Below are 26,659 nucleotides of genomic sequence, written 5' to 3'. Positions count from 1 at the left end.
GACAGTAGCAAACAAGCATTTTTTTTAAAAAGGCAAAAGGGGTGGAACAAGGTGAGGTGCTCAACAAGGATAAGGTGCCAGGAGTAAGGGGAAGAGACCAAGGTGAGATTTGATGAGAAGGGCCACACTGCCACCACTGTGGTTTGGGCAGGGCAGGTGGTGCAAAGTATAGCCTGAAGAGGATTCAGTAAGGGAAAGGTATCATCACCCGTGAGCCAAGTTTCTGTCAAGACCATGATGCCATTGCAATCATCTACAATAGGATCATGGATGGCAAGGGTCTTAATAATGAACATTCTGGAGGTAGGGGCGAGAAGGAGGTTAGTAAGATTAGTCCCCAGCAGGGGTCAGCCAGAGAGGAGAATGGGGCAGTTGGGGTTGCTGCCCGTAACAAATGCCTCTATACACCCTTGGGAGAATGCCGAGAGAGGCACAGAGGGAAACTAAAACTATAATAAAACACATCCTTATTGTAGGCAAGATGTGTGCGAGAATATTGGCATTTGTAGCACATTTTACTCCATTTTCTTTTGTCATTTATACATTGTTCCATTACAGGTTCAACGTGATGGATTTTTCAATATAACATTGCCCGACTCTGTCCCTGCCTCAGCTCATCTGCTGAAACCCTCATTCATGCTCGTTACCTCTAGACCTGATTATTCCAACGCACTCCTGGCTGGCCTTCCACCTTCCATAAACTTGAGGTCATCCAAAACTCTGCTGCCCGTGTCCCAACTCGGACCAAGTCCCGTTCATAAGAACATAACATAAGAAATAGGAGCAGGAACAGGCCATACGGCCCCTCGAGCCTGCTCCGCCATTCAATAAGATCATGGCTGATCATCGACCTCAACTTCACTTTCCCGCCCGATCTCCATATCCCTCGATTCCCCTAGAGTTCAAAAATCTATCTATCCCACCCTTGAATATACTCAAAGACTCAGCATCCACAGCCCTCTGGGGCAGAGAATGCCAAAGATTCACAACCTTCTGAGTGAAGAAATTCCTCCTCATCTCAGTCTTAAATGTCCTACCCCTTATCCTGAGACTATGCCCTCGAGTTCTAGACACTCCAGCCAGGGGAAACAACCTCTCGGTAACTACCTGGTCAATCCCCTTCAGAATCTTGTATGTTTCAATGAGGTCACCTCTCATTCTCCTAAACTCCAGAGTGTATAGGTCCATTCTACACAATCTCTCATCATAGGACAGTCCTCTCATCCCAGAAATCAATCTAGTGAACCTTCGTTGCACCGCCTCCAAGGCGAATATATCCTTCCTTAGATAAGGAGACCAAAACTGTGCACAGTACTTCAGGTGTGATCGCACCAAGGCCCTGTACAATTGTAGCAAGACGTCCTTACTCTTATGACCACAACTTGCATTTATATAGCGCCTTTAACGTACAGGTAGACTATCCTTTATCCGCACTTCTGAAAACCGAAAACCAAGTTTTTTTGTGGCGCATAAGTCGTGCGCACGACATAACCAGAGTGGTGCCAAACATGACCCAACACGGCCGATGCTTTTCTGACCTGATTTGCGGGCCAGCTTAGCGTAGGAGTCAGCCGATATCCGGCTTTCCCACAACTGGCGGCGGCAGTCGAGCCCCAGACCCCTGCTAAGTCAAGGAATTCAGATACGGAGCAGGGGGAGCTGTAAACAGACTGTGAGCGGCAGCACAGAAGCAGGAAGGGGAAAGAGACACGGAACAGTCGCAAGAGGTAGCCTGAACTTTTAAAATTTATATTAAATACAAATACTAATTACCAAATTAATTTAATGTTCAGAGTTTCCTAGTCTGAAATAATACCTTCTGAAATCCGAAAATTTCCGAAATCCGAAACACAGCTGGTCCCAAGGTTTTCGGACAAGGGATAGTCAACCTGTAGTAAAACGTCTCAAGGTGCTTCACAGGAGTATTAAGACAAAAAATGACACCAAGCCACATAAGCAGAAATTAGGGCAGGTGACCAAAAGCTTGGTCAAAGAGGTAGGTTTTAAGGAGCGTCTTAAAGGAGGAAAGAGAGGTAGCGAGGCTGAGCGGTTTAGGTAGAGAATTCCAGAGCTTAGGGCCTAGGCAACAGAAGGCATGGCCACCAATGGTTGAGCAATTATAATCAGGGATGCTCAAGAGGGCAGAATTAGAGCGCAGATATCTCATGGGGTTGTGGGGCTGAAGGAGATTACAAAGCTAGGGAGGGGCGAGGACAAGGATGAGAATTTTGAAATCGAGGCGTTGCTTAACCAGGAGCCAATGTAAGTCAGCAAACGCAGGGGTGATGGGTGAACGGAACTTGGAGAGAGTTAGGACACGGGCAGCCGAGTTTTGGATCAACAAGTTTACGTAGGATAGAATGTGGGAGGCCAGCCAGGAGTGCGTTGGAATAGTCAAGTCTAGAAGTAACAAAGGCGTGGATGAGCCGAGGCAGGGGCAGAGATGGGCGATGTTAGTGAGGTGGAAATAGGCGGTCTTAGTTATGCTGCAGATATGTGGTTAGAAGCTTATTTCAGGGTCAAATATGACACCAAGGTTGCAAACAGTGTGGTTCAAACAGATGTTAGGGAGAGGGATGGAGTCAGTGGCTACGAAACGGGAGTTTGTGGCAGGGATCGGAAACAATGGCTTCAGTCTTCAATATTTAATTGGAGAAAATTTCTGCTCATCCAGAACTGGATGTCGGACAGGCAGTCTGACAATTTATAGACTGCGGAGGGGTCGAGAGAAGTGGTGCTGAGGTAGAGCTGGGTGTTGTCAGCGTACATACTCCAACCCCCTTGCAATAAAGGCCAACATGCCATTTGCCTTCCTTACTGCTTGCTGTACCTGCATACTAGTTTTCTGTGTTTCTTGCACAAGGACACCCAAATCTTTCTGAACACCAACATTTAAAAGTTCTCTCTCCATTTAAAAAAATTTCTGTTTTTCTATTCTTCCTACCAAAGTGAATAACCTCACATTTCCCTACATTATACTCCATCTGCCACCTTACTGCCTACTCACTTAGTCTATCCTAATCCCTTTGCAGGCTCTATTCTCCTCACAGCTTACTGTCCCACCTAGCTTTGTATCGTCAGCAAACTTAAGATATATTACACTCGGTCCCTTCATCAAGGTCATTAATATAGATTGTAAATAGCGGAGGCCCCAGCACTGATCCTTGCGGCACCCCACTAGCTACAGCCTGCCAACTTGAAAGACCCGTTTATCCCTACTCTCTGTCCGTTAACCAATCCTCTATCCATACTACTATATTACCCCCAACCTCATGAGCCCTTATCTCGTGTAATAACCTTTTATATGGTACCTTATCAAATACCTTTTTGGAAATCGAAATATACTGCATCCACTAGTTCCCTTTTCTCTACCCTGCTAGTTACATCCTCAAAAAACTCTTAATAAATTTGTCAAACACTATTTCCCTTTCATAAAAACATGTTGACTCTGCCTAATCATGCTATGATTTTCTAAGTGCCCTGATACCACTTCCTTAACAATGGATTCCAGCATTTTCCAATGACAGATGCCAGGCTAACTGGCCTGTAGTTCCCAGTTTTCTCTCTCCCTCCTTTCTTGAATAGCGGTGTTACATTTGCGACCTTCCAATCCACTGGGACCATTCTAGAATCTAGGGAATTTTGGAAGATCAAAACCAATGCATCCACCATCTCTGCAGCCACCCCTTTTAGAACCCTAGGATGTAGGCCGTCAGGTCCAGGGGATTTGTCAGCTTTTAATCCCATTAGTTTCTCTAGTACTTTTTCCTCTACTTATAATAATTACGTTAAGTTCCTCACCCTCATTAAACCCTTGGTTCCCTATCATTTTTGGTATGCTTTTTGTGTCTTCTACTGTGAAGACAGATACAAAATATTTGTTCAACGTTTCTGCCATTTCCTTATTCCCTATAATACCTCCTGTCTCAGCCTCCAGGGGACCAACGTTTACTTTTACTACTTTCTTCCTTTTTTACACACTTGTAGAAGTTCTTATAATCTGTTTTTACATTTCTCGCTAGTTTTCTCTCATTTTTTTCCCATCAATTTTTTGGTCATCCTTTGCTGGTTTCTGAAACGCTCCCAATCCTCAGACTTACTACTATTCTTTGCAACATTAGAAGCTTCTTCTTTCAATCTAATGCTATCCTTAACTTCTTTAGTTAGCCACGGATGGATCACTTTTCCCATGGAGTGTATTTTTGTGGAGAATTATGAAATATTCTTTAAATGCTAGCCACCGCTTATTTTCCAATCTACCTTAGCCAGCTCGCCCCTCATACCCATGTAATTGGTTTTATTTAAGTTTAAGACTCTAGTTTCAGATTTAGGTAAGTCACTCTCAAACTTCATGTGAAATTCTATTATATTATGATCACTCTGCCCCAGAGGATCCTTTACTATGAGATTGCTAATTAACCCTGTCTCATTACACAATACAAGATTTAAAATAGCCTGTTCCTTGGTTGGTTCCATGACATATTGTTCCAGGAAACTGTCCCGAATGCATTCCGTGAACTCGTCCTCCAGACTACCTTTGCCAATTTGATTTGTCCAGTCTATATGAAGATTGAAGTCCCCCACGATTATTGCATTACTTTTGATACGAGCTCCTACTATTTCTTGATTAATATTCTGTCCAACAGTATAGCTACTGTTAGGGAGCCTATACACTACTCCCACCAGTGTTTTCTGTCCCTTGTTATTCCTTAACTCCACCCATACTGATTCTACTTCCTGATCTTCTGAGCAGAGATCCTTTCTCTCTACTGTCCTTATGCCATCCTTTATCATCAGGGCTACCCCTTTTCCATTCAGCCTGTCTTTTCAAAGCATCAAGTACCCAGGAACATTGAGTTCCCAACCTTGGTCACCTTGCAACCACGTCTCTGTAATGGCTATTAGATCAAACCCATTTATCTCTATTTGTGCCACTAGTTCATCTATCTTGTTACGAATGCTTCGTGCATTCAGATAACAAGCCTTTAATTTAATTTTTTTTACCATTATTCCCTGCTTTGACCTTATTCTCTGCTGCACTGCTACCGTTAAACTCTCTGTCCCTTCCAGTCACACTCTGCTTATTTTTACCCAAATTGCTACACTGCTCTATTACCTTGACCTTTCTCTTTAGATTTCTAAATTCCCCCTCGCCTGACCCCTCCCCCTCCCCCATTGTTAATTTAAAGCCCTATCTACAGCCCTAGTTATTCAATTCGCCAGGACGCTGAGCCCAGCTCGGTTTAAGTGGAGCCCATCCCGACGGAACAGCTCCCTCTTTCCCCAGTACTGGTGCCAGTGCCCCATGAATTGAAACCCCTTCTTCCCACACCACTCTGAACTAGGGTTGCAAAATTCCAGGAATTTTTAAAAAAAAGAGGAAACTTTCCATGGGAATTTAGAGTTTTTTTGCACACTGGTGGTTTTTGTCTCTGACCCTTATATGATCTTAGTCATCAAAATAGACATACTGTTCCATACAAATAAAAACAGGCTTTCAAAACTTTATTTACGTTATAATTTTGAACTTTATTGAACCCCCACAAAAAAAAGACCCATCTAAAATAAAATGATAGTCAGCTTATTTAGCCTGTAATTTGTCCTTATTTTGTCCCTTTGAGTCTTCTACTCATCATTGCTCCTCCTGATTCTCTGACTCTGGCGTGTCCATTTCCTCCTCTGTGTCACTGTCTAGCTGTGTGGTGGACACTTCTGTATCTGGCTCAATAAGTTGTAGGTTCGCCTGGATAGCCACCAATTTCTCCACTCTCTCGTTAGTCAGCCTGTTGCGCACCTTTGTATGCGTATTCCCAAAAAGTGACCAGTTTCGTTCAGAAGCCGCTGATGAAGCTGGGATTTGGAGTATCACCGATGTAATGGTGACAGGGCCTCGGATGCACAAAGTCCCTTCCACCAGGTATGTGCACTGATATGCTTGCATGATTCCCATATCCCATCCCCATTCCAAAGACCTTGCGTGGTAGAGAACTTCGCCCACGTCCAGATTGAGGTGGTGTGAGAGGGTAGAAATCACTAAGTGCTGTTGATCTGTTCTCCAGAAAGTATTGGTCTCCCAACATGCTTTGGGTCCAGCATGTATGCCTGGGGTAAAATGCTTCCACACATCTGACGGTAAACGTGGCATTGTTCTATGCAGAGAAATAAAGGACATTCGTCTCTGTGTCGAACTGCGGTCGATCAGCATGAGTGCAACGGGGTGAGTAAATTTTTCCTGATGCTCCATGTGATGGAAGCATGACCTGTGCACGCACAACGCTACATCACCAATAGAGGGAGTTAATCGCACATCCAACCAATCAGGACACATTTGTTCACAGTCACACACAAAACTTGTAATTATTAAAACAAGCCAAGTAAGAAGATAAACATATATTGATTAAGAAATTCCTTAATAATTAAGATTCCATCTCCGTTAGTAATTTTAAGAGGACCTGTGGAAAAAAAAAATTGCTAGCATGTGCTTTTTTGGGCAAAATTCCCAAGCTAAACTTCCCGTGGAAAATTTCCGGAAACTTTCCACCCCTTCGCAATCCTACTCTGAACCATGCATTTAACTCTCTGATCTGCTTGATACGATGCCAATTTGTGCATGGCTCAGGTAGCAATCCAGAGATTACCCTCAAGGTTCTGCTTATTCATTTAGATCCTAACTCCTCAAACTCCCTCAGCAGAACCTCATTCTTAGTTCTCCCTATGTCATTGGTTCTTACATGGACCACGACAATTGAATCCTCCCCTCCCACTCCAAGTTTTTCTCCAGCCACAAGGAGATATCCTTAACTCTGGCAGGCAACACAGCCTTTGGGACTCTCTTTCGCAGCTGCAGAGAACAGTATCCATCACCCTGATTATACTGTCCCCTACAACTTTCCTTCCTTCTCTGTCCCTGACCACGGATGAACTCTAAAGTACTACTTAACCGAAAGGGTGTGACTGCCTCCTGGAACAAAGTGTCCAGGTAACTCTCCCCCTCCCTGATGCACACACACTGCAAGAGTCAGGATCTGCACAACAATATTAGATCATATGCATGTTTGATCTGACACTGTCTGACAGGGTGGGCGTTAAGTCCCTCTTTTGCAATGAGAATCCAGGGTACAAGTCAACCCCAACTGCCCCTTCCTCCTCCCTCGCTGACTTCAACACACTGAGTGCCTGCTGGGGGCTAAATCAAGTTTGTTCGGACTTAAACTAATGTACGAAATAGCCACTTCCTTCAACTATAAGGAATCGGATTCACACACCCAGATAGGGCCAAATTATTTTTTGATTTAAAAGGATTATTTAAGTGTGTGCAAAGCTAACATCCGCTGTCGAGAGTTAGTTACCAGCGCAGGAGTGGATGCTCCAGAGAATATCATGGGAATTATAGCATGAAAGAATCAATCTAATTTCTATCTTCAGAAAGTATTTTCACTGGCAGTGATGCATTTTTAATTTATGTCCAAGCCCACAAGCCTCTGTTCCGGACTGAAATAACAGAAAATGCTGGAAACACTCAGCAGGTCAGGCAGCATCGAGGGGAGAGAAACAGAGTTAACGTTTCGGGTCGAGGACACTTAGTCAGAACTGGAAAAGGTTAGAGAAGAGAGATTTTTAAGCAAGTGCAGGGACAGGGAGGAGGGGAGGAAAGAACAAAGGGAGGGACTGTGATAGGCTGGAAGGCAGGAGAGATTGACTGACAAAAGGGATGATGGTGCAAGGCAAAATGAAACAGTAATGGGACAAGTTAAGAAACAAAAGATGACTCTAGATGGAGGTGTATATGGCGATGGCAGAATCATCAACATCTACCGTGAGGAAAAAAAGGGAAACAAATATAGGGGGACGAGGTTATAGTCTGAAATTGTTGAACTCTATGTTAAGTCCAGAAGGCTAAAGTGCCTATTCGAAAGATCTGGTGCTGTTCCTCGAGCGTACGTTGAGCTTCGTTGGAACAGTACAAGAGGCTGAGGACCGAGAGATCAGAGTGGGAGTGGAGCGGAGAATTAAAGTGACAGGCGACCGGAAGCTCAGGGTCACACTCATGGTCTGAACGGAGGTGTTCCACAAAGTGGTCACCCAATCTGCATTTGGTCTCCCCAATGTAGAGACCACTGCGTCGTGAGTGGATCTGTTCCAGACAGCTTGTCCCCAGCTCCAAAATTCAGACTAATCTTTCAGCCACTAACCCGCTGGAGTTTGCGTTCAAAACCTCATTTGCCTTGTGAACTCTCTTCCTACCTTCCAAATCTTAAGAACCTGTATAAAGTAATATCTTCCTACAATTCTCTTAACTCATCTCGCCCCAATATAGACCTCAGATGCTCTTTTACCTTAGGAGCACTATACAAATCTAAATGGTTGAAATCCATCACAAAAATGTTGTATCCAACAGGCTACAATTTACCTGAGTAACAAAGACTTTCTACAGCATCCAATTCACGAAGATGCATGGATGACACTGGAAGGAGTCAACAATTAAAAAAAGGAAACCTTCTCAATGATACTGCACAGCTGGATCTATGGACTCTCCAGATGTACACAAGTAATAAACAATCTAATATGTTGCTTTAAAATTTGTCCTGTATAGTGCTAGACACATTCTAAAAGGGCAATTTCATATTTATCCAGCAAGTAGTTATGCATTTTGTGGAACTGAGCGTTTTGAAGCACTCTTGTGACACAATTATCTCTATACAGAAACGAAGATAGATACATTATTCCAAAAATGCAATAAAATTCATTTCTTACCCGTGTTTGACCTTCTCAGGGCTCTGAAGTGTTGTCCAGGTTTCCGGCTCAGGCTAGGCCTGCACTGAAGTTTATTCATTTCTGTTCTGTTGTACTGAGCGCTGCCTGAGGTGACTGTGCAGGAACTACCACTAGATGCACTGCTTGATTCACCGTCTGTGTGCTTGGCTGCAAATGCTGAAAACAAACCTTTCTTTACTCAACTGCTTTGACCATGAAAGACCGTTTTATGAAGATTATACACAAAAGGAATCTATCTATGGTCTTGATCCCATGTGGTTAGTTTCTTGATTTTAGATCTGAACAAGTAAATAAATTTAAGAAAAGTATTTATCAGGCGTGAAGTTTCACAAATGTTCTACCCCATAATCTAAATGCCATTGAAAAATTCTCAAAGCAAATCCCTGATTAAACATGAGCAAATACATCAATCTGGTTATTAATATGCTAATCATTTCCTGGTAAGCATTTCGCTATTTAAATTCATAGGTAGGATTTGAATACATCACCAAAAAAGAAATAACAACTGTAAATGAAGCCCACTACATTGTTTTTTTTTTTTTTTTTTAAAAAGCTCAATATCTAAATTTGGATGTAGGCACACAGAAGTTAACAGTCAAACTATACCAGGTGTCATTTACAGCATAAACAATTTCTTTCACTAGGGGACATTAACTAATGTGACCTTTTCTCAAAAGGAAAGTGCACCATTTGAACAAAGAAATAACAAGTTGATTATGGTGCAAAACCCATTAGTATTTTGTGAAAAGGCACACTGTACTTTCTCCACATGGATGAGAATATTTAATTTGCACATTATACTCATGGAACCCGAAATAACGCTAGAAGGAATGCAAGAAATGTACTGGACTAAAAAGACAGTCGCAGCTCATTGTGCTATTCTCTAAATATATTATCCCTCAAAAGCAACCAGTAAAGGTAAACTAATAAAAAAAGAGTAAGAATATGCCAAAAGAAACATTGGAAAGAATAAACAAAGGCTGATTGAAGGAACAGCAGACAAGGAAGGCCAGCCAGCCAGCTCCTCCATCCAGAACATGCAGTTTCTCCCCAAAGCACAGCATCCCAGTACTTCTTACAGGGTTCCAGAGTTTTTTGCCTTCACTACTCTACCTGAAAGTCTATTTTACCTTCTTTGGGTGAAGAACTTTGATGACATGAATTTACCTTCACTAGTTTGAACTGTGTCCCCATGTCAGGTTTGGCTTCAAATAATGTTTCAGATTTTTCTTTTCCTCCAAGGTCCCATCCTTTCAAGGCTGAACAAAAATGTTTTCCCTTAGTCTTTCTCTATAACTCAGTCCTTTTCACAAGATTAGCCTCATGGCTCTTCTCTACACTGCCACAGGGCATGAATGTCTCCTATGTTTCAATGATCAGTACTGGACACCGTACTTAAAATGCAGTCTGACCAGAGTACTGTACAGCTACAACATGATTCTAATGTGCATCCAGCCGTTTTTCCACAGAAACTAGCCAAGCAAAACTACTTTAAAGGGCGTACAGAATAAGGATCACGTGGGGAGGATACAGATTAAAAATTGATGCACAGAACTTTCCACATCTTACCTGAAGCAGACTCCACGTGTTCTCCATTTACTTTCAATGGTGTCAGTACAACTCTTGGAATGGATTTGCTCATCATCACTGGAACTCCAATCTTCTTTTTCGGTTGTTGTTTCACAGGCTGTTACATGTAATAAGACAAAGAGTTCAGGTACAAAATTTCAATAGAAACATAAAAGAACTAACTTCCATTTACATTGGGACATGGAGATTGTGAAAGGCTCAAAGTGCTTCACAGGCAATGAAGTCACTGAAGCATACTCACCGCTGTAATGTAGGGAAACACAGCCGGCAATTTGCACAAAGCAAAGTCCCACAAACAGCAATGAGATAAATGATCGGATAAAGGATTTTTGATGCTGCTGATTTTGAGGGATAAATGTTAGCCAGGACACAGGGAGCACTCTACTCCAAATAGTGCCACAGGAATTTTCACGTTCACCAAAGAGGGTAGATGAGGCCTTGGTTTAACGTCTCATCCGAAAGGCAGCACCTCCAACAGTGCAGCATTCCCTCAGTACTGCAATAATGAGTCAGCCTAGATTACACGCTCAAGTGCTCTGGAGTAGGGTTTGAACACACGACCTTCTGACTCAGAGGCAAGAATGCACCCACTAAACCAAAAGTCAGTCGCACAGTTCTATACTTAGATTAGATCTCCTAGAGTGTATTTATGCTATAAGTTTAGCACGGATGGTAGTATAAATTTGACTCCAGACCAAAGTGGAGTGAGACTCTTCTTCAGATAGTCTCAATCTATTTCACTACAGTATCAGACCAGGCAGGACTGGACCCCAGATCTAGTATTTACATTAAATGTAGTGTTGATCTACTACATACTTTGAATTAACAGGAATAGCATACAAGTTCAACACCTGAATCAGATATGCTTTTATCCAGATTTTACTGCATTTTCCAGAACAAAGTTTTGACAGAGGGGGAAAACTAGCCCGATAAGTTCAATATCAATTGACTATATTTCCATGTTGCACCAATCTAACAAAAAGCATCAGTAATTTCCCACATCACAATGCAAGCATGTCCTAACAGTCATGGGCCACGTGACCAAAGGTCTGACTAATTGGAACTCAGAACCCATGCAACTTCAACCCGAATTAGATTTCATATTTGCTGGTTTGTCCGATTTAAATTTGTGGGCCTAGGGACCTGCAAAAGGTTATCTTTTTGGGGAAAAAAAGTGCTGTTGCCTCATTAGTGGATAAATCTTAATATCAGTACACACACACAAGATAATAGAACCATGGATTTAAACTATTTGCATGGTTCCCGAGGCTCCGTGGTATGCAGCTAAGTGACCCACAAAGACAAGATGCTTGGACATCACTCACATAAAATGAACAACCACCATTTTCAAATCTCTTAAGTAATGGTCAACAGTCACATTCTGTCCTAAATGCAGCTATGGCCGAGCGATAGAGAGAGAAAAAGAAAAGGAAGACTTGTGCCTTTCATGACCACTGGATGTCCCAAAGTGTGTTACAGCCAATGAAGTACTTTTTGAAGTGTAGTCACTGTATGTTGTCTTTTCCCAATACCAGCATTTTATTCCCAGACTTAAAAAAAAATGAATTCAAATTCTCAAACTGCCGTAGTGGGATTTGAATTCTTGTTCTCTAGATTACTAGTCCAAGCCTCTAGCTACCACATTTAACATTACAGCATAGAATCAGGCCATTCGCCCAACTGATCTATGCTGGTGGTTATGCTTCACACGATTAACTGCACTTCAAGGTTATTCAATGTACAGTTTGCGACTTTCAAATAGGTTGCATCGTTGTGCATTTAGGTGAGCTGGTAACAAACTAGGAAAGAATTCAGAGCATCAAAAAATAATACTGTTTATTGTTCAGCCATTGGAATCAATTGGACAAACACCTCCAGGTCAGAGGTAATAGTCAGGAAACTTCCCGTACTTGATTATTGATACATAGCAATATGGATACATATGTAATAAGAATTGTATAAATAGGAGTTTGTTCTTTTTACAATTCCAACAACCTACACAGATCTTCATTTAATTTGAGATAAAGAACCCAAACATACAGTTGTGTAGATTATAAAGATGAATCAATCATTAACACAAAAAGAAAATTACTGTAGAATATCCAGAAAATCTAAGCCATCATTTAAAACGATGCAGCATTTTGCCCTACTGCTAATGTTTTGTAAAATACCTTCAGAATGTCTAAATGCAGCATTACACTAGGAAAATTTTGGTTGTTCAACAGCAAATGTGCAAAATCTACTGGCACAGCTTATTTCCAATTCAAACCACCTAACACTCATCTTGACTTCAATGTGCAAATTGCCCCACTAAATGACACTTCATATAAATTAGATTTGCAAAGGAATAAATTAGAGCAGTAAAGTTAGCATACAACTAATTGATATTTCTTATTCATTCCACAGTAAGTTTCCATATCAGCAATGGCATAATGCTTGTGTCTTGTAAAAGTGAACATTCCAGACAAAGGCTCGAACTAATTAATAGCAATTAACCCATTGGTACTCCTATTCTAATGAGTCATTGTACAACACACTGCTGGATCGAAATCCTGGAATTCTCTAACAGCATTGTGGAAGCACCATCACCACGTGCACTGCAGTGGTTCAAGAAGGACCATGATCTCAAGACAAACCAAGGGTGGGCAATAAGTGCCAGCCTTGCCAGCGACGCTCACATCCAGAGAATGAATTTTAAAAATGCCATGTTATTGTAACCTGTAAACACTATTGTACTGTATATGGATATAGTGCAGAACTGCTCTAGAGTGAACTTCACTAACAGGCATCCGATGTTGATGGGTAAAAACCTGAATTTTAAAATCAATTCTTTCATGTACTCTTCCAAATAAAAATAAATGTGTAACATCTTAAGTCAGATGGTAGTCCAGTTGAGTATTCTGTATGGTAAATATAACCAAAACATAAAAGCATTCCCTATGACAAAATATTAAAGAAAGCACCTGTACTTTTGGGAGCTTTGCATCTGGAAAAACAATAAATCCTTTGCAATAGTTACTAGAATTAGATACAAAACCACAGTCCACCACTTCAGTAACTCTAATGGCACTTTCAGATCTGGTGCAGCTATGCAACAACCAATAATACTGCTAAAATGGAATGCTTCTAAGCAACACAGCTCTGGGGAGGGAACCAGAAAGCCTTACTTAACTACCTTACAAGCAATCAAGGCTCAGTGCCAGCTTACATTTCAATTTTTAAGCACTCATTCATCAATGGATTTTGCATTGAAGTACACCAGATACTACTGCCTGAAAGTACTGACATGTAACTCCATGTTCTTAACAGCTTCTAAAATTTATAGGGTCGAGAATATTTTTTTTCTGCTGCAGTGCAAATTCATCACAGGACTTCACTTACCTGCTGGGTTGCTTTGTGGCTGTTCTGCTTGCCAGGGGACACCTGTTTGCCTTGAATCTCAGTGGAACAGGACGCATTTGAGGAACTCTCATCAGACACCGGTGAGGCTAATTATAGAGTAAAGAAGAGGAAATTTAGAATGCCCCCCCTTTTGTTAGTCTACCCACACTGCACTTCACCAATACTGACAATTAGTATTTATAGATGCAACCAGATCTCAAGACAATTCATTCCATATGCCTTTAAAGCCCTATTTCAGCTTTTATAATTGTGAATTATAAAACTGCTTAAAATTCACCAAGATGCATCCTCTTAATGTAAAAGTTCAAATTTTTCTGTGGACCCAGGATACCTTTAGAAATCCACCACTGGTTCTGTCCCTTCAATATTTGTATTTCACCTTTAGGCTTTCTTGCACTCAAGTTCAAGTGATAAAAATCAGCCCATAAGCCCTACCTCCCAGTAACCTTGTACCTTCCTCTGCTGTAAATATTTAACCAATTTTCCTTTAAAAAGGTGTAATGGCTGCCACCACAACTCCCTCTGGCAAAGTTTTCCATGTTCCAACAATCCTCATCATAAAATAATTTCTCCTGACCTCTTCCCTCATTCTCTTAGTGGCAATTTCCCAATTGATGACACCCTCATCACCGACTCCACAAGCAGAGCATTCTATCTAAATTTATGCAATAATTGGCACATCGTGATTGCTGCTTTGGGCTTTCATGGTTTTAAATAAAAGTCTGTTTACTTCAAAAAGTTAGCCATCACCTACCATCATTTTCCTCACCCGTGGTACTGGTTTCATTAGAGTCACAGCTCTCCAAGTCAGGTCCATCATCATAACCTTCACCATCGCCAATGGGCATGTTTTTGGACCATATTAATGCATCTTTCTGAATGAACAGAAGTGTTTTGTTTAAGTAAGTTATTCACTGAAGAATAAACATAACAAGCAAGGTGTAAATTATTGAAGGTGGAAATGAGTAAAATGCTGCAGGAAAAAGTTTACTCTTATGGCATTGTTAACACCTTCAGTAGGTTAGATTAGCAGAAAACTGACAGCTTAGCTATTCTGAATAGTATGGGAGAATATTTAAAATGGCAGTGCATCCATCATTTGTACGAAACATATACTTTTCACCCAATTGGTCTGATAAAGATTCCATACTTAAACACAAGGTGAAAGTTAACATTATTCCATCTATATATAATTCCTTCCATTTCTGAATCAGCGGGTTAGCACGAGAACAATTTCCCCATACAACTTTGGCCACATTTCTGAAGGCAGATGCCAAATAAAGACTGGGCATTCTCTACAAAAAAGGGAAAATGAAAACTTGAGAAAGATTCCCCCTGCTGCTTTTGTAAGATTAATGGTCAGTTAGAGAGATATAGGCAGGGAGCAGGTTAACTGTCCACCTCAACCCAGAGAATGGTGTTGGGGAGAGAGGGGAAAAAGAAAACAGATTTATAGAGCTACAATAGTAACAAAAGGTAGTTCTAAATTACAACTTGCACCTTTAAAATTGAGTGTGTGATACTGTAGGCAGTGCAAGTCCATCTTTCTGAAAGCATGTTAAAATACATCTCTTGCCAGATGTATTAAAATAAAAGCTGATTAGTTTTTTCCCCTCTGAACAAAGTTTGGAATCCACCCAGTTTTGAAGCTGTTAGTATGAAAGCCATTAATTTATCACAAATCTATGAAGAAAAGCATTTTAATTTTAAGAAAAGTCACCATTATAATTACAAAGGATAATGAATTTTATTCATACAAGCAATATCAAAGTACTCTTTCTTGTGTGTTTGGGGTTAACGATATTCCCAGCTACTGGATAGAAACAAGAATGTCGTCTTTGAAGCTTGACACCTAAATGCAACTCTTCAAAGCAGGTAGAGGACACATTTTCAATTCAAGGTAGACATCTGCTGGCTTAACTGGACAGTTGTGAAGCAATTACAGTTCCACTGGACTACCAATCAATTCAGGAAACGGGACTCAATTTAACTACAAAGAACACAAACAAAAAGGGGGGAAGCCAGAAGTAATGAACAATAAGAAATCTGTTATATGCTCAACTTTCCAAGTCAAAAAGCCATTTTTACATTTCCCCCCACCCCCCCAAAAAAAAAAATCTGGTGACTCCCACATAGGTACAAATAATCACTTAGTATTTGGTTGCTATTAGCAATTTCATCATAAACTAATTATTTATTGGAGTTAATGTATGTGACACTACTTTTTTTTCTGATAAATTGAAGGAGGTAATATTGAAGACCTTAGTTAGACTGCAGTTGGAATACTATGTACAATTTTGGGCAACCAACAACAGGAAGGATGAAAAAGCAAAGGAGTAAGTCACGTCACAGATTCACAAGGATTCCTTTAAGACCTCCTTAAAACTCACCTCTTTGCCAAAGCTTTTGGTCACCCCTCCTAAATAGCTCCACCTTTGGCTCAGCGCCCATTTATGTTTGACTACACCATGGTGAAGCGTCTTGGGACATTTTTATACATTAAAGGCACTATATAAATGCAAGTTGTTATTTTTACAAACCATGAAGAGAGACTTGATAAAGTTAGGTTTTTTTTCCCCCCCACACGCAGAAAAAGGTTAAGGGGTAATCTTCAAAATCATGAAGGGTTAAGGTAAATAGCGATGAACTGTTTTCACTGGTCAGTGATATGTCAGCAAAAGGACACACATTTAAGAAAAACACAATGAATTGGGGGAAGGGAGAGTGGCAGGGATAGAAAAAAATCCTTACACAGGTGATTAGAGTTTACTGCTACAAGCTACTTTTGAATCGGAGTCCACAGATTCTTTTAAAGTGGGATTAGTTACTTGAAAAAGACAAAATAAAGGATAGGAGGAGCGAGGGAGTGGGATAAAAAGCGCCTGAAAGAAAAACACTGGCGTAGACCTGATGGGCCGAATGGCCCATTTATGTTACCATTCAAGATTTCAACTGCCAGATATCACCCAATCACAATCAAGCAGCTGAATGATATTAATAATGTTCAAGTCTTTCTTTTTAATGAGCGAGTTGAGCTTTAAAACAGGAGCACCACTAGACTGATGATAAACAGGAATAAACACACAGAACAACAGAAGTTGACTAGATAGTCCCAAAATCCTAATTTACAGGACTCAGGTGAAACTTCCAACAGAAAATAGTACTCAAACAGAGGACAGGTTTATTTGGAACCAAGCAATAAACTCCAACCCATAAGAATGCAAAGATGCCAGGGAGAATATTGCTGTGTCCCAAGTAAAGAGAACATATGCACTTGTGCACTAACAATGACAATAAAGTTGATTATGATGGCAGGAAAAATCTCAGCATTAGAAAAAAAACACACATCGCAGCAAAATGAAGATAACCACAATGACACCACTCACTACTTCTAAATTCTTGTACCAAGAGAAGTCTATTGACAGATAGATGGGAACACTGGCTACAGTGCATCAGAGAACAGCATTCCAGTTATTCATGTTAATGCTTCATTACACTGGCTAAACTAAAATATATCATTGTAAATTCAACTGAGATCCATAAGATCACAAGATAGTTACGGATAAGGAAACCCATCTTAGTCTATTCATCCGCCAAGACCCGACTCACTGTCATTGCAGCATCGAATTGCACCCTAATTGTCCAGTGTTTGCATATACACTACTTTATTTGGAAGACCATTCCATGTGCTGATTATTCTTTGTAGGAAGAACTTCCCGATAGTCAAGGGAAGTATCGTAAATATAAGACTATTTTTTTATACCTCTCTAGCATCACCTTTCCAGACTGAAAAGCCCAAGTTTCCCCAGTTTTTCCTCATAACTTAGATATTTTACATTAGAGATCAGCCTCACATCTCTTCTCTGCACTGCCTCCAACTCTTCAATGTCTCCCTCATTTTCAGCAAGCGGAACCAATTCCTGTGGACACCAGGACAATCCTAGAGGGTTGGCTACCCTATCCATCAGACTTTCTAGAGGGAAACTCTCCACCTCCTAGGTGATCAGTAGATAGAACATGAAGCAGGGGGACCACAGACAACAGAGGGTAGCTTGCACCACCCCAGACACTCTCTTAAACGTGAGGGAACACGGAAACGTAAAGGAAGTTACGAGATTGGCATGGTGTGCTGCTCTATCACATAGGTCTAGGATAGATACTGTAATAAATTCTCCACATGATTCTTGAGGATGCAAGTAGAGGACGTTATCAGTTCATTGTCCTAAGCAAAGTAATTACTGTAAACTATTTTTTTTTTTTTGGAAGAGTGGGGAGAGGGGCTCTGTCCCACTTGTACTATTTCTAGGTAGAATGTAATGCAATTATTTCCACTATGCCCACTGACTGATGATTAAGACCATATTTGATTTTTCACACTATTTGGTGTCAACAGATGAACATTGGCCTTAATGAAGACAGACAAGCAAGAATATTACAATCAATCAGTGATTGGGGGGGGGGGGGGGGGGGGAAGAAAGAGAAAAAAAGAGTGTATCTGTGGATTGAAAGCCATGATTGAAGGTGCAAGTTGAAAGCATTAAAACTATTACATTTTTTTTTTGAAATTTGTTAGGTCTGCACAACATTAACAAGGCAGTATTTATTCCCTGACCAGAGTTGCCCTGAGGGCATCAAGTGTCAATCACAGTATTAGGTCTAGAATCACAGAGAAGGCAGACCAGACACCGATAACACATTCCTTTGCCTAAAAGGACATTAGTGAACCAGTTGGATGTTTTGGCCTTCAATCCACAGATATACTCCTCTCTTTCCTCCCCCTCCCACCACAGATTGTAATATTTTTGCCTGCCTGTCTTCATTAAGGCCAATGTTCATCTGTTTAACACCAAATCACTGTGAAAGTCTTAATCATCAGTCAGTGGGCATAGTAGAAATAATTGCATTACATTCTACCTAGAAAGACAGAGCCCCTCTCCCCACGCTTCAAAAAAAAATGCTTTCCAGTATTACTTTGCTTAGGACCATGAACTGATATTAAAGTATTTAAGACAATGTAGCAGCTTTCATGGTTATTTTTCCAGATACCAGCCCACAAATTACCAGATTTATTGAATGCAATTTCACAACTAGCCATGGCAGGATGAGGTCACAACCTCTAGGTTACTGGTCCAGTGCTATAACCAATAGGCTACTTGACTCCTGGATGTTCCAGTATTAGCACTGAAGTGGAAACATTACCACCAGCAATTCTAATCCCTACCCAACAACTGGCAATGAAAGAATAAGCACACTACGCTTATCATATTTACAGCAGTTTTCATCTTAATCCTTTACATCTTCAAATTAAAGTAAGATATAAAATCATTCATTACGTTTTCTCTTAAAATAACTAGATTACAAAGATATAAATGAAATACACGGTGGACAGCTGACAGTTAGATACAAGGAGTATTTGCCTGAGGGTGTCTGATGTCACAGCTGCTAGGGCAAAGCTCAAAGTTTAACACGATCAGAGCCTTGCAATTAAATTACTGTCTTCATTATTACAAGCCATTTTTTAAATTCTTTGTAATATAAACACTACTTGCTACATATTATAAGCACTCAATTGAATTACTTACTGCTGACTGCCTTTTTGGTGGAACTGCTCAACTGTCAAGTTTATGAATGATGTAGATGACCCAGCAATGTATAGCATTAATGATGACTACCATTAATTTGTATGCCAAATCAGAATACAAAAATATCATAGTACATAATAAGTAGGATACAAGTGGCATAACAACACACATTTCCCTAGCAACTTACTACTGCCATAAAGTGAGGGGCGCTTTTTAAAAATCATTCCACCACAAAAGTAATCTAAACGTGGTCTTCTGCAAGTAGGCATTTCCTCAATGGAAAAGGGGGGGGGGGGCGGCGGCGGCGAGGTGGAGGGGCAGGGAACAAGTAAGTAAGACCGGAGAGTCAACCCATGCTGCTCTCACATACCCCCACTGACTGGCTCATACCCCCACTGACTGGCTCATGAGCATTATCAACAGTGATCTCAGAACAAGGCATCTTAGTGAGAGACTCATCATTCAATATGAAACCTCATTCTGTTTCTCACCGAGTTCTGTAAAGACTTTGTGAATAATAGTGTTAATTAACACAGAACGCATTGGTCGATTCCCATCTGAAAAACCAGAACCAACCAAAATCACTTGAGGTAGATACAATTGAACTGGGGAGGGAGGGGAGAAAGGAATGTTTTTTTTTAACCTTCTGAACTGAAAATTCAACTTTTGTCATGACCGGTTGGTCATGACATTACCAACCCACTTATAGGGTGCTGCCAAGCACTTAAGAACATAAGAACATAAGAAATAGGAGCAGGAGTAGGCCAATCGGCCCCTCGAGCCTGCTCCGCCATTCAATAAGATCATGGCTGATCTGATCCTAACCGCCAATCCACTATCACAGAACCATCTCCTGAATCTAACAGAATTAGACACACGAAATAGGAGCAGGATCAGGCTACACGGCCCCTGGGCCCGCTCCGTTACCCACAGGGCCATGTCCGATCCGAACCTAGACTCATGTCCAAATTCCTGCCCGCTCCCCGTAACCCTTAATTCCCTTCACTTCTAGGAAACTGTCTATTTCTGTTTTAAATTTATGTAATAATGTAGCTTCTACAGCTTTTTGGGGCAGCATATTCCATGGACCTACCACCCTCTGAGTGAAGTAGTTCCTCCTCATCTCAGTTTTGAAAGAGCAGCCCCTTATTCTAAGACTATGCCGCCTAGTTCTAGTTTCACCCATCATCGGGAACATCCTCCACGCATCCACCCGATCCAACCCCTTCACAATCTTATATGTTTCAATAAGATCGCCTTTCATTCTTCTGAACTCCAATGAGTAGAGTCCCAATCTACTCAACCTCTCCTCATATGTCCATCCCCTCATCCCCGGGATTAACCGAGTGAACCTTCTTTGTACTGACTCGAGAACAAGTATGTCTTTTCTTAAGTATGGACACCAAAACTGTATGCAGTATTCCAGGTGCGGTCTCAGCAATACCTTGTACAACTGAAGCAATGCCTCCCTATTTTTATATTCTATCCCCCTAGCAATGAAAGCCAACATTCCATTGGCCTTCTTAATCACTTGCTGCACCTGCATACTAACCTTTTGAGTTTCGTGCACCAGGACCCCCAGATCCCTTTGTACTTCAGTACTTTCTAGTTTCTTGCCATTAAGATAATAACTTGCTCTACGATTTTTCCTGCCAAAGTGCATAACCTCACACTTTCCAGTATTGTATTCCATCTGCCAAATCTCTGCCCACTTACTTAGCCTGTCTATGTCCCCTTGCAGGTTTTTTATGTACTCCTCACTCACTACTTTCCCTCCCATCTTAGTATCATCTGCAAACTTTGATATGTTACACTCGGTCCCCTCCTCCAACTCGTTAATATAGATTGTAGAGTTGGGGACCCAGCACTGACCCCTGCGGAACACCACTAGTTACTGATTGCCAGTCTGAGAATGAACCATTTATCCCAACTCTCTGCCTTCTGTTAGATAGCCAATCCTCTATCCATGCCAGAATATTACCCCCAATCCCATGATTTTTTCTCTTAAGCAATAATCTTGTGTGGCACCTTGTCAAATGCCTTTTGGAAGTCTAAATACACTACGGCCACTGGTTCCCCTTTATCCACCCTATATGTTACTTCCTCAAAGAACTCCAGCAAATTTGTCAAACATGACTTCCCCTTCATAAAACCATGTTGACTTTGTCGATTAAATTATGATTATCCAAATGTCCTGTTACTGTCTCCTTAATAATGGACTCCAAAATTTTACCTACCATAGATGTTAGGCTAACCGGTCTATAGTTTCCAGCCTTCTGTCTACTGCCCTTTTTAAATAAGGGTGTTACATTAGCAGTTTTCCAGTCTGCCGGGACCTTTGCTGAGTCCAGGGAGTTTTGGAAAATTATTACCAATGCATCCACAATCCCTACCGCCACTTCCCTCAAGACCCTAGGATGTAAGCCATCAGGTCCAGGTGATTTATCCGCCTTGAGTCCCATTATTTTACCGAGTACCACTTCCTTAGTGATTTTGATCGTGTTTAGCTCCTCCCCCGCTATAACCCCGTTTGTCGAGTGTTGGGATATTCTTAGTGTCCTCTACTGTAAAGACGGATACAAAATATTCATTCACTTCTCAGTTTCAAACATACAACTCCTTGGGTTGGTTATCTTAGAGGTGAACAAGTGACAGGATGTTGTTGAATAAGTTGAAGGAATCATAGAAAATGATGTGTCACAATTAGCAATGACAGCGTTTTACAAAGCATGCATCTGCCTTTTGATGGAATACCATAATCCTCTTTAACAGGCCATGTAAAAAGCTCATTTCTTGTTCATCGAATGTTACAGCCAAAAGTCGAGACCATTGATCAGCTCAAATAAATTCTTGTTCAAATACTCCATCCTCTAGAGATGTGATGAGTATTATTTCAGCATGGCTGTTGCACTACCCATCTTATACACTGCTGGAACTCTGCTCTTAAATTTTTCTGAATCACCACTCACTGCCTTGGATTTCAAGGGCTATCTAGCATCTGGCACATCTATGCAACATGCCATCATATAGCACTCTCTACGCTGTAGTCAATGGCTCATCCTCTTAACTGTTTCTCTTTCAAATCAGGCATTCTCCCAAAACGAGGTCTTCTCTCCTACTGAGTTCCTTCTTCATATCAATGGCGTGTTCCAATTATTAGACAGCTCTATCCACTATTTTGCTACTAATTCCACTCTACATTGATTAGCCATCCTCAGCGTTCAACCTCCAACCTTAACCGTGCAATAGCGGAATCACGACATCTTGATCTCTTCCATGTACTGAAATATGGCTTCTTCAAATTCTTCCGCCACATGGTTTCTTCTAGTTTCTAGCAAGTCCAACTAATAGTACGATTTATTACCACGATGGTCAATATTTTGGCCCATCTCCTTCAACCTCAAATAGATTCCGTCACTTAAGTCACCTCTTGCCTTCAATTTTGGTGCTATGGGTATTGGACCTTCACTTTTTCCAATGGACCTTAAATACAGCAGAACTACAAGAGTCACAGCACTTAAAGCAGATCGCCGCCAGCTTTCAATCTTAAAAATCAAGGATTTAACAAGTAATAACAGCAGCAAGGCTTTACATAGTTACACAAGCAGAATTACAATCATTCAAGGTTGCTGCGTAGAACTCTGTCCCTTATACCAGCAACGACAGACAGTTATCCTTCACATGTTAAAGCAGGGGTTTTGAAACAAGATTCAAAGCACATCATTTGATACCAAAACACAAGCTTTTCAGGCCTTCTATCTGAACCAGTCTCAATCGATTTTGTTACAGTGGACTCTAGCTGCAGCATACAAATGTCCCTAAATAAATACAACAGATGCTTGCTAACATGTAGCAGTTAATAAACAAACTTAAACAAATACAGAAAATACTCAATACCTTGAGGAATGATACAAGTCTTTCATAAGATACCCACTATGTGACTTCCATTAGAGAGAAAGCTATGAAAATTAGATGCAAAATGTAAGAGCATTGAAAGCATTGTGCATGCAATTACTGGATTTGCCTCAGAATGGAGTCTTTCAAAATGCCAACCTGAATCAAATTTTCTTTAGGGACAAAAAGAGCATGAATGTAGGGGTGGGGGGAAATGAAAAATATCTGCTTTCTGCAGCGACACAGTACTGAGATGCCCAAATCACTATGTGGATTAAGTGCTTGGAGGATACAGCCCCTTCCAAAAAAACTATTGCAGCCACAACATCAGTTTAATTTCCAGGCCAAACAGCTATTGCTAAAGGATAAATATCATGATCAAAATGTATTGGTCAACAACAACCCAGTACTAGACTGTAAACATGATTTCAACTTTCAAGGGTGGATTATACACACCACTTCATTATTATCTTGTGTTCTGTCCATCTTCAATGGGCAAACTCCAGATATAAAAAAAGAAGTCATTTAAAGGATACCAGCAATAAGCATTCTCAAAATGTTACTGCCCTCAGGGCAGCTTAATAGTAGATATTGCTATTGACTAGGGCTTGGACAAAGAGTTTATTGACAATCCTGAGATTTCTTGACCTCCTGATTTCCTTTCTCCCATGTTCCCCTGCCCACCCACTACCTCCTTCTACCGGTGGGGGGGGGGGGGGGGGGAACAATACTGTGTCTCCCCCAACTCCCTCACATGTATCCCCTCAAACTAACATTAGCCTTCACAGTGATGCGGACATCAGGCTCAGTCCAAAAGGTGCAAAATCTTGGCGTACTGTTTAGCTTCTTCAGCGAATCCAGTTAACAGGACAAGAGGGTAGGTACTTTATTGTGAAAATATTTCCTCTGCAGCAACTGCTCCTCTCAGATAATATTGAAACGTAAGGTAAACAGTAAATAGACGGGATGACTTTTCCTCTCTTTAAAAGAAAAGGATTGCAGTATACAAGAGTCAGCAGAGCAGAGCTGTCCCATCTCCAGCCTGTGGGCTACATGTGGCCCTGGAGTCCCAGCAATCTGGCCCTTGAAGCTCCAGTAACTCAGTCCTATCCGTGTTTATATTTCTTACTTGCTGGTTTCTCCAGTTTTGATTTTGAGAGTCTGGAACTTTGGAAAGGGCGGTTCTTTAGGTCTGTTGCCACGTTGCGAGATAAATGCTAGATTATAAGATTTGCGAACGTTTGCAACTAGACATATACACAAATTAAAGGGAACATGTACTTGAACTTTATACGTGGGCCACCAGAGATCCACGGTATGCACCTGTGCTACTCACAACAGCATACTTGGAAATCCCTAGTTACAGCAACAAGATGGTGCAATAGTTCTTACCTTCAATGTATAAAGACCCATCCGCCCTGGAAGTCTGTAAAACATTCCATCATCTGCACGAGAATTAGTGTGAAGCATAGCATTCAGACATGCCAAGGGAGATGTTCCACTACATAAAATAGATTAAAAAGCACATTTTATGTAAATACCTCATATAAAGTTCAGATTGGCACAGTGGTACATATTCTGCTCCAACTGGCCAAATTCCCTATCATTTTTAAAACTGTAAAAGTAAAATATGCCAAAAACAGCAGCCAGATTGATGATAAAAGCCAAAGTTTTAATTAAAATAACTTTGCAGTTGGATTTTCAAATACTGCTTGCCAATTCCCAAGCCTTTGATTTCCGCTAGTCTACACCATTTTGCTTCAGATGTCAGCTTGAAATATTAATGATTGAAGCATTTCATAGTTGGTGCTTCATAAATGGCATAAATACAGTAGATGTTTACACTCCTCTGGAATTATCTTTATCATTTTAGGACCTAAAAAAGTTTTCTAGAAGTTTCCAATACTGTTAATAGGCATATCATTTTCTGCTGATACAAGTCATTTGTTTGAAATATTCTTTTATACCTCAATTTATTTAACATTATTTTGCTGCATATTTTTGGATAATTGGTTTTTTGATGTACCCATCTGTACAGCTGAAACTATATTCAGACCCCTAATTGACATGCAAGGCTTCGTTCTGGGTCCTATAACATTGCCTGTGATCAAGGATGAATTAAATTATATTGATTGGAATACAGTTTCAGATAATGGAAGGCTGAACACACAGGAAAACACATCAATGACAATGACAGAGAAGTGAATGCTTAGTCAGTAGGCTATCCTTTAACCTCTGGTACAGGCTGCAACCTAGCGGAGGTTGACTAATCACTTTCCATCTTTCTCATCAGTCTTAATCTAGTTAAGAGGGGGGCAATGTCCATTACATAAAGTGCCATGAATTGGATTGGTGCTTTGAGTTAGAGGGGATAAGGTAGATAGTGTCTGCAAGAGAAAATCCAGCTGCTGGAATAAGGGACAATCTGAGGTTAAGGTAAAGGTATATTTTGGTGGCAGAGTATGTGGTTGACATTGGATCTGACCATATTGTTCCCCTTATTGAAGGGCTTCACATGGACAATGAACACCCAAATGTGCACCAACATCCCTCGCAGGGAGCAGAACCAGAATTCACATTTCAGAGAGGAGCTATCCCATTTACCTCATCATTTCCCAAACAAATATGCCCATAATATGTTCTGCTACACCCAATTGTCAACCCACTGCAAAACAGTGGCTGTGAAACAAGCTCATGGAGTGACATAAGTCTCTGGCATGGCATCAGCAAACAATGCAAAATCTTAATATGTTTCAGTTGTTAATGATGATTCAAGTCAGAACATTTAAATCAGCTGGCAGCACAGTTCACTGGTGGTTTCTCACACCCAACTCAAATGGACTTCAACACAAAACAGGGATCCTGCAACTCCAAGGACCATGGCTTGCTTTTAGGGGACATGAAGCATCAGTGTAAAAGCAGTTGAACCTGTACTATGAACAAATGCTGCAGTACCAGTCTTCAATAACTACTTACATAGGCCAATGAAAGTATTCAGCAGCAGAAACCATGTATTGAGGGATTACAATACTAGGCACACCCTTCTTAAGCGCCTGAAGAGCTGAACTGTTATCAGATCTGCAACTGAATGCTCTCAAAAGCATTTCTATACCTGCAATGGGTCAGATCACTCGTTAAACTAAATGGGTATAAAATTCTGACCATTTGTTTTGTTTAAAACTTTGAGTCTTTAATTTCAACATGGATGGGCTTCAGTGGTGTCCAAATCATGTTTATATAACAGACCATCTCAACTGTTAATAAAAACCAGAAGCTTTCCCATTTGACTGTACAGAGGATAAATCGATTTCACAATTACTCCTGTTATCAGAACATTCCTATTAACTAGCTGGCCTGTGTAATGTACACTCTTTAAAGTTCTGCTCCTAAAAAAGGCACAGAGTAAAGCTATATAT

At 40.8% G+C, this 26,659-nt stretch overlaps 1 protein-coding gene across 3 annotated transcripts in view; it reads right to left on the bottom strand.

The window, feature by feature from the left end:
* The window catches only part of asxl1 (ASXL transcriptional regulator 1), a 90,524-nt gene that overhangs the window by 28,895 nt on the left and 34,970 nt on the right, over positions 1 to 26,659 (bottom strand). For 2 of the 3 annotated variants that reach the window (XM_086005523.1, XM_086005524.1), the window contains exons 2-5: positions 14,522 to 14,642; positions 13,747 to 13,853; positions 10,345 to 10,462; positions 8,755 to 8,931 (exon numbers count right to left, since the gene is read on the bottom strand). In XM_086005523.1, the coding sequence (XP_085861649.1) occupies positions 8,755 to 8,931; positions 10,345 to 10,462; positions 13,747 to 13,853; positions 14,522 to 14,642 (523 nt within the window). Of the gene's footprint in view, positions 1 to 8,754; positions 8,932 to 10,344; positions 10,463 to 13,746; positions 13,854 to 14,521; positions 14,643 to 24,635; positions 24,745 to 26,659 lie in introns of all 3 variants that reach the window. The other variant, XM_086005525.1, reaches the window with a different exon arrangement.

Source organism: Somniosus microcephalus, chromosome 13, assembly GCF_052327205.1.
Source record: "Somniosus microcephalus isolate GS21.2 chromosome 13, FLI_Smic_1.0, whole genome shotgun sequence".
Lineage (NCBI taxonomy): Eukaryota > Metazoa > Chordata > Chondrichthyes > Squaliformes > Somniosidae > Somniosus > Somniosus microcephalus.
The sequence above is the reverse complement of the archived record's forward strand: the minus strand, read 5'-3'. Positions and strand labels throughout refer to the sequence as shown.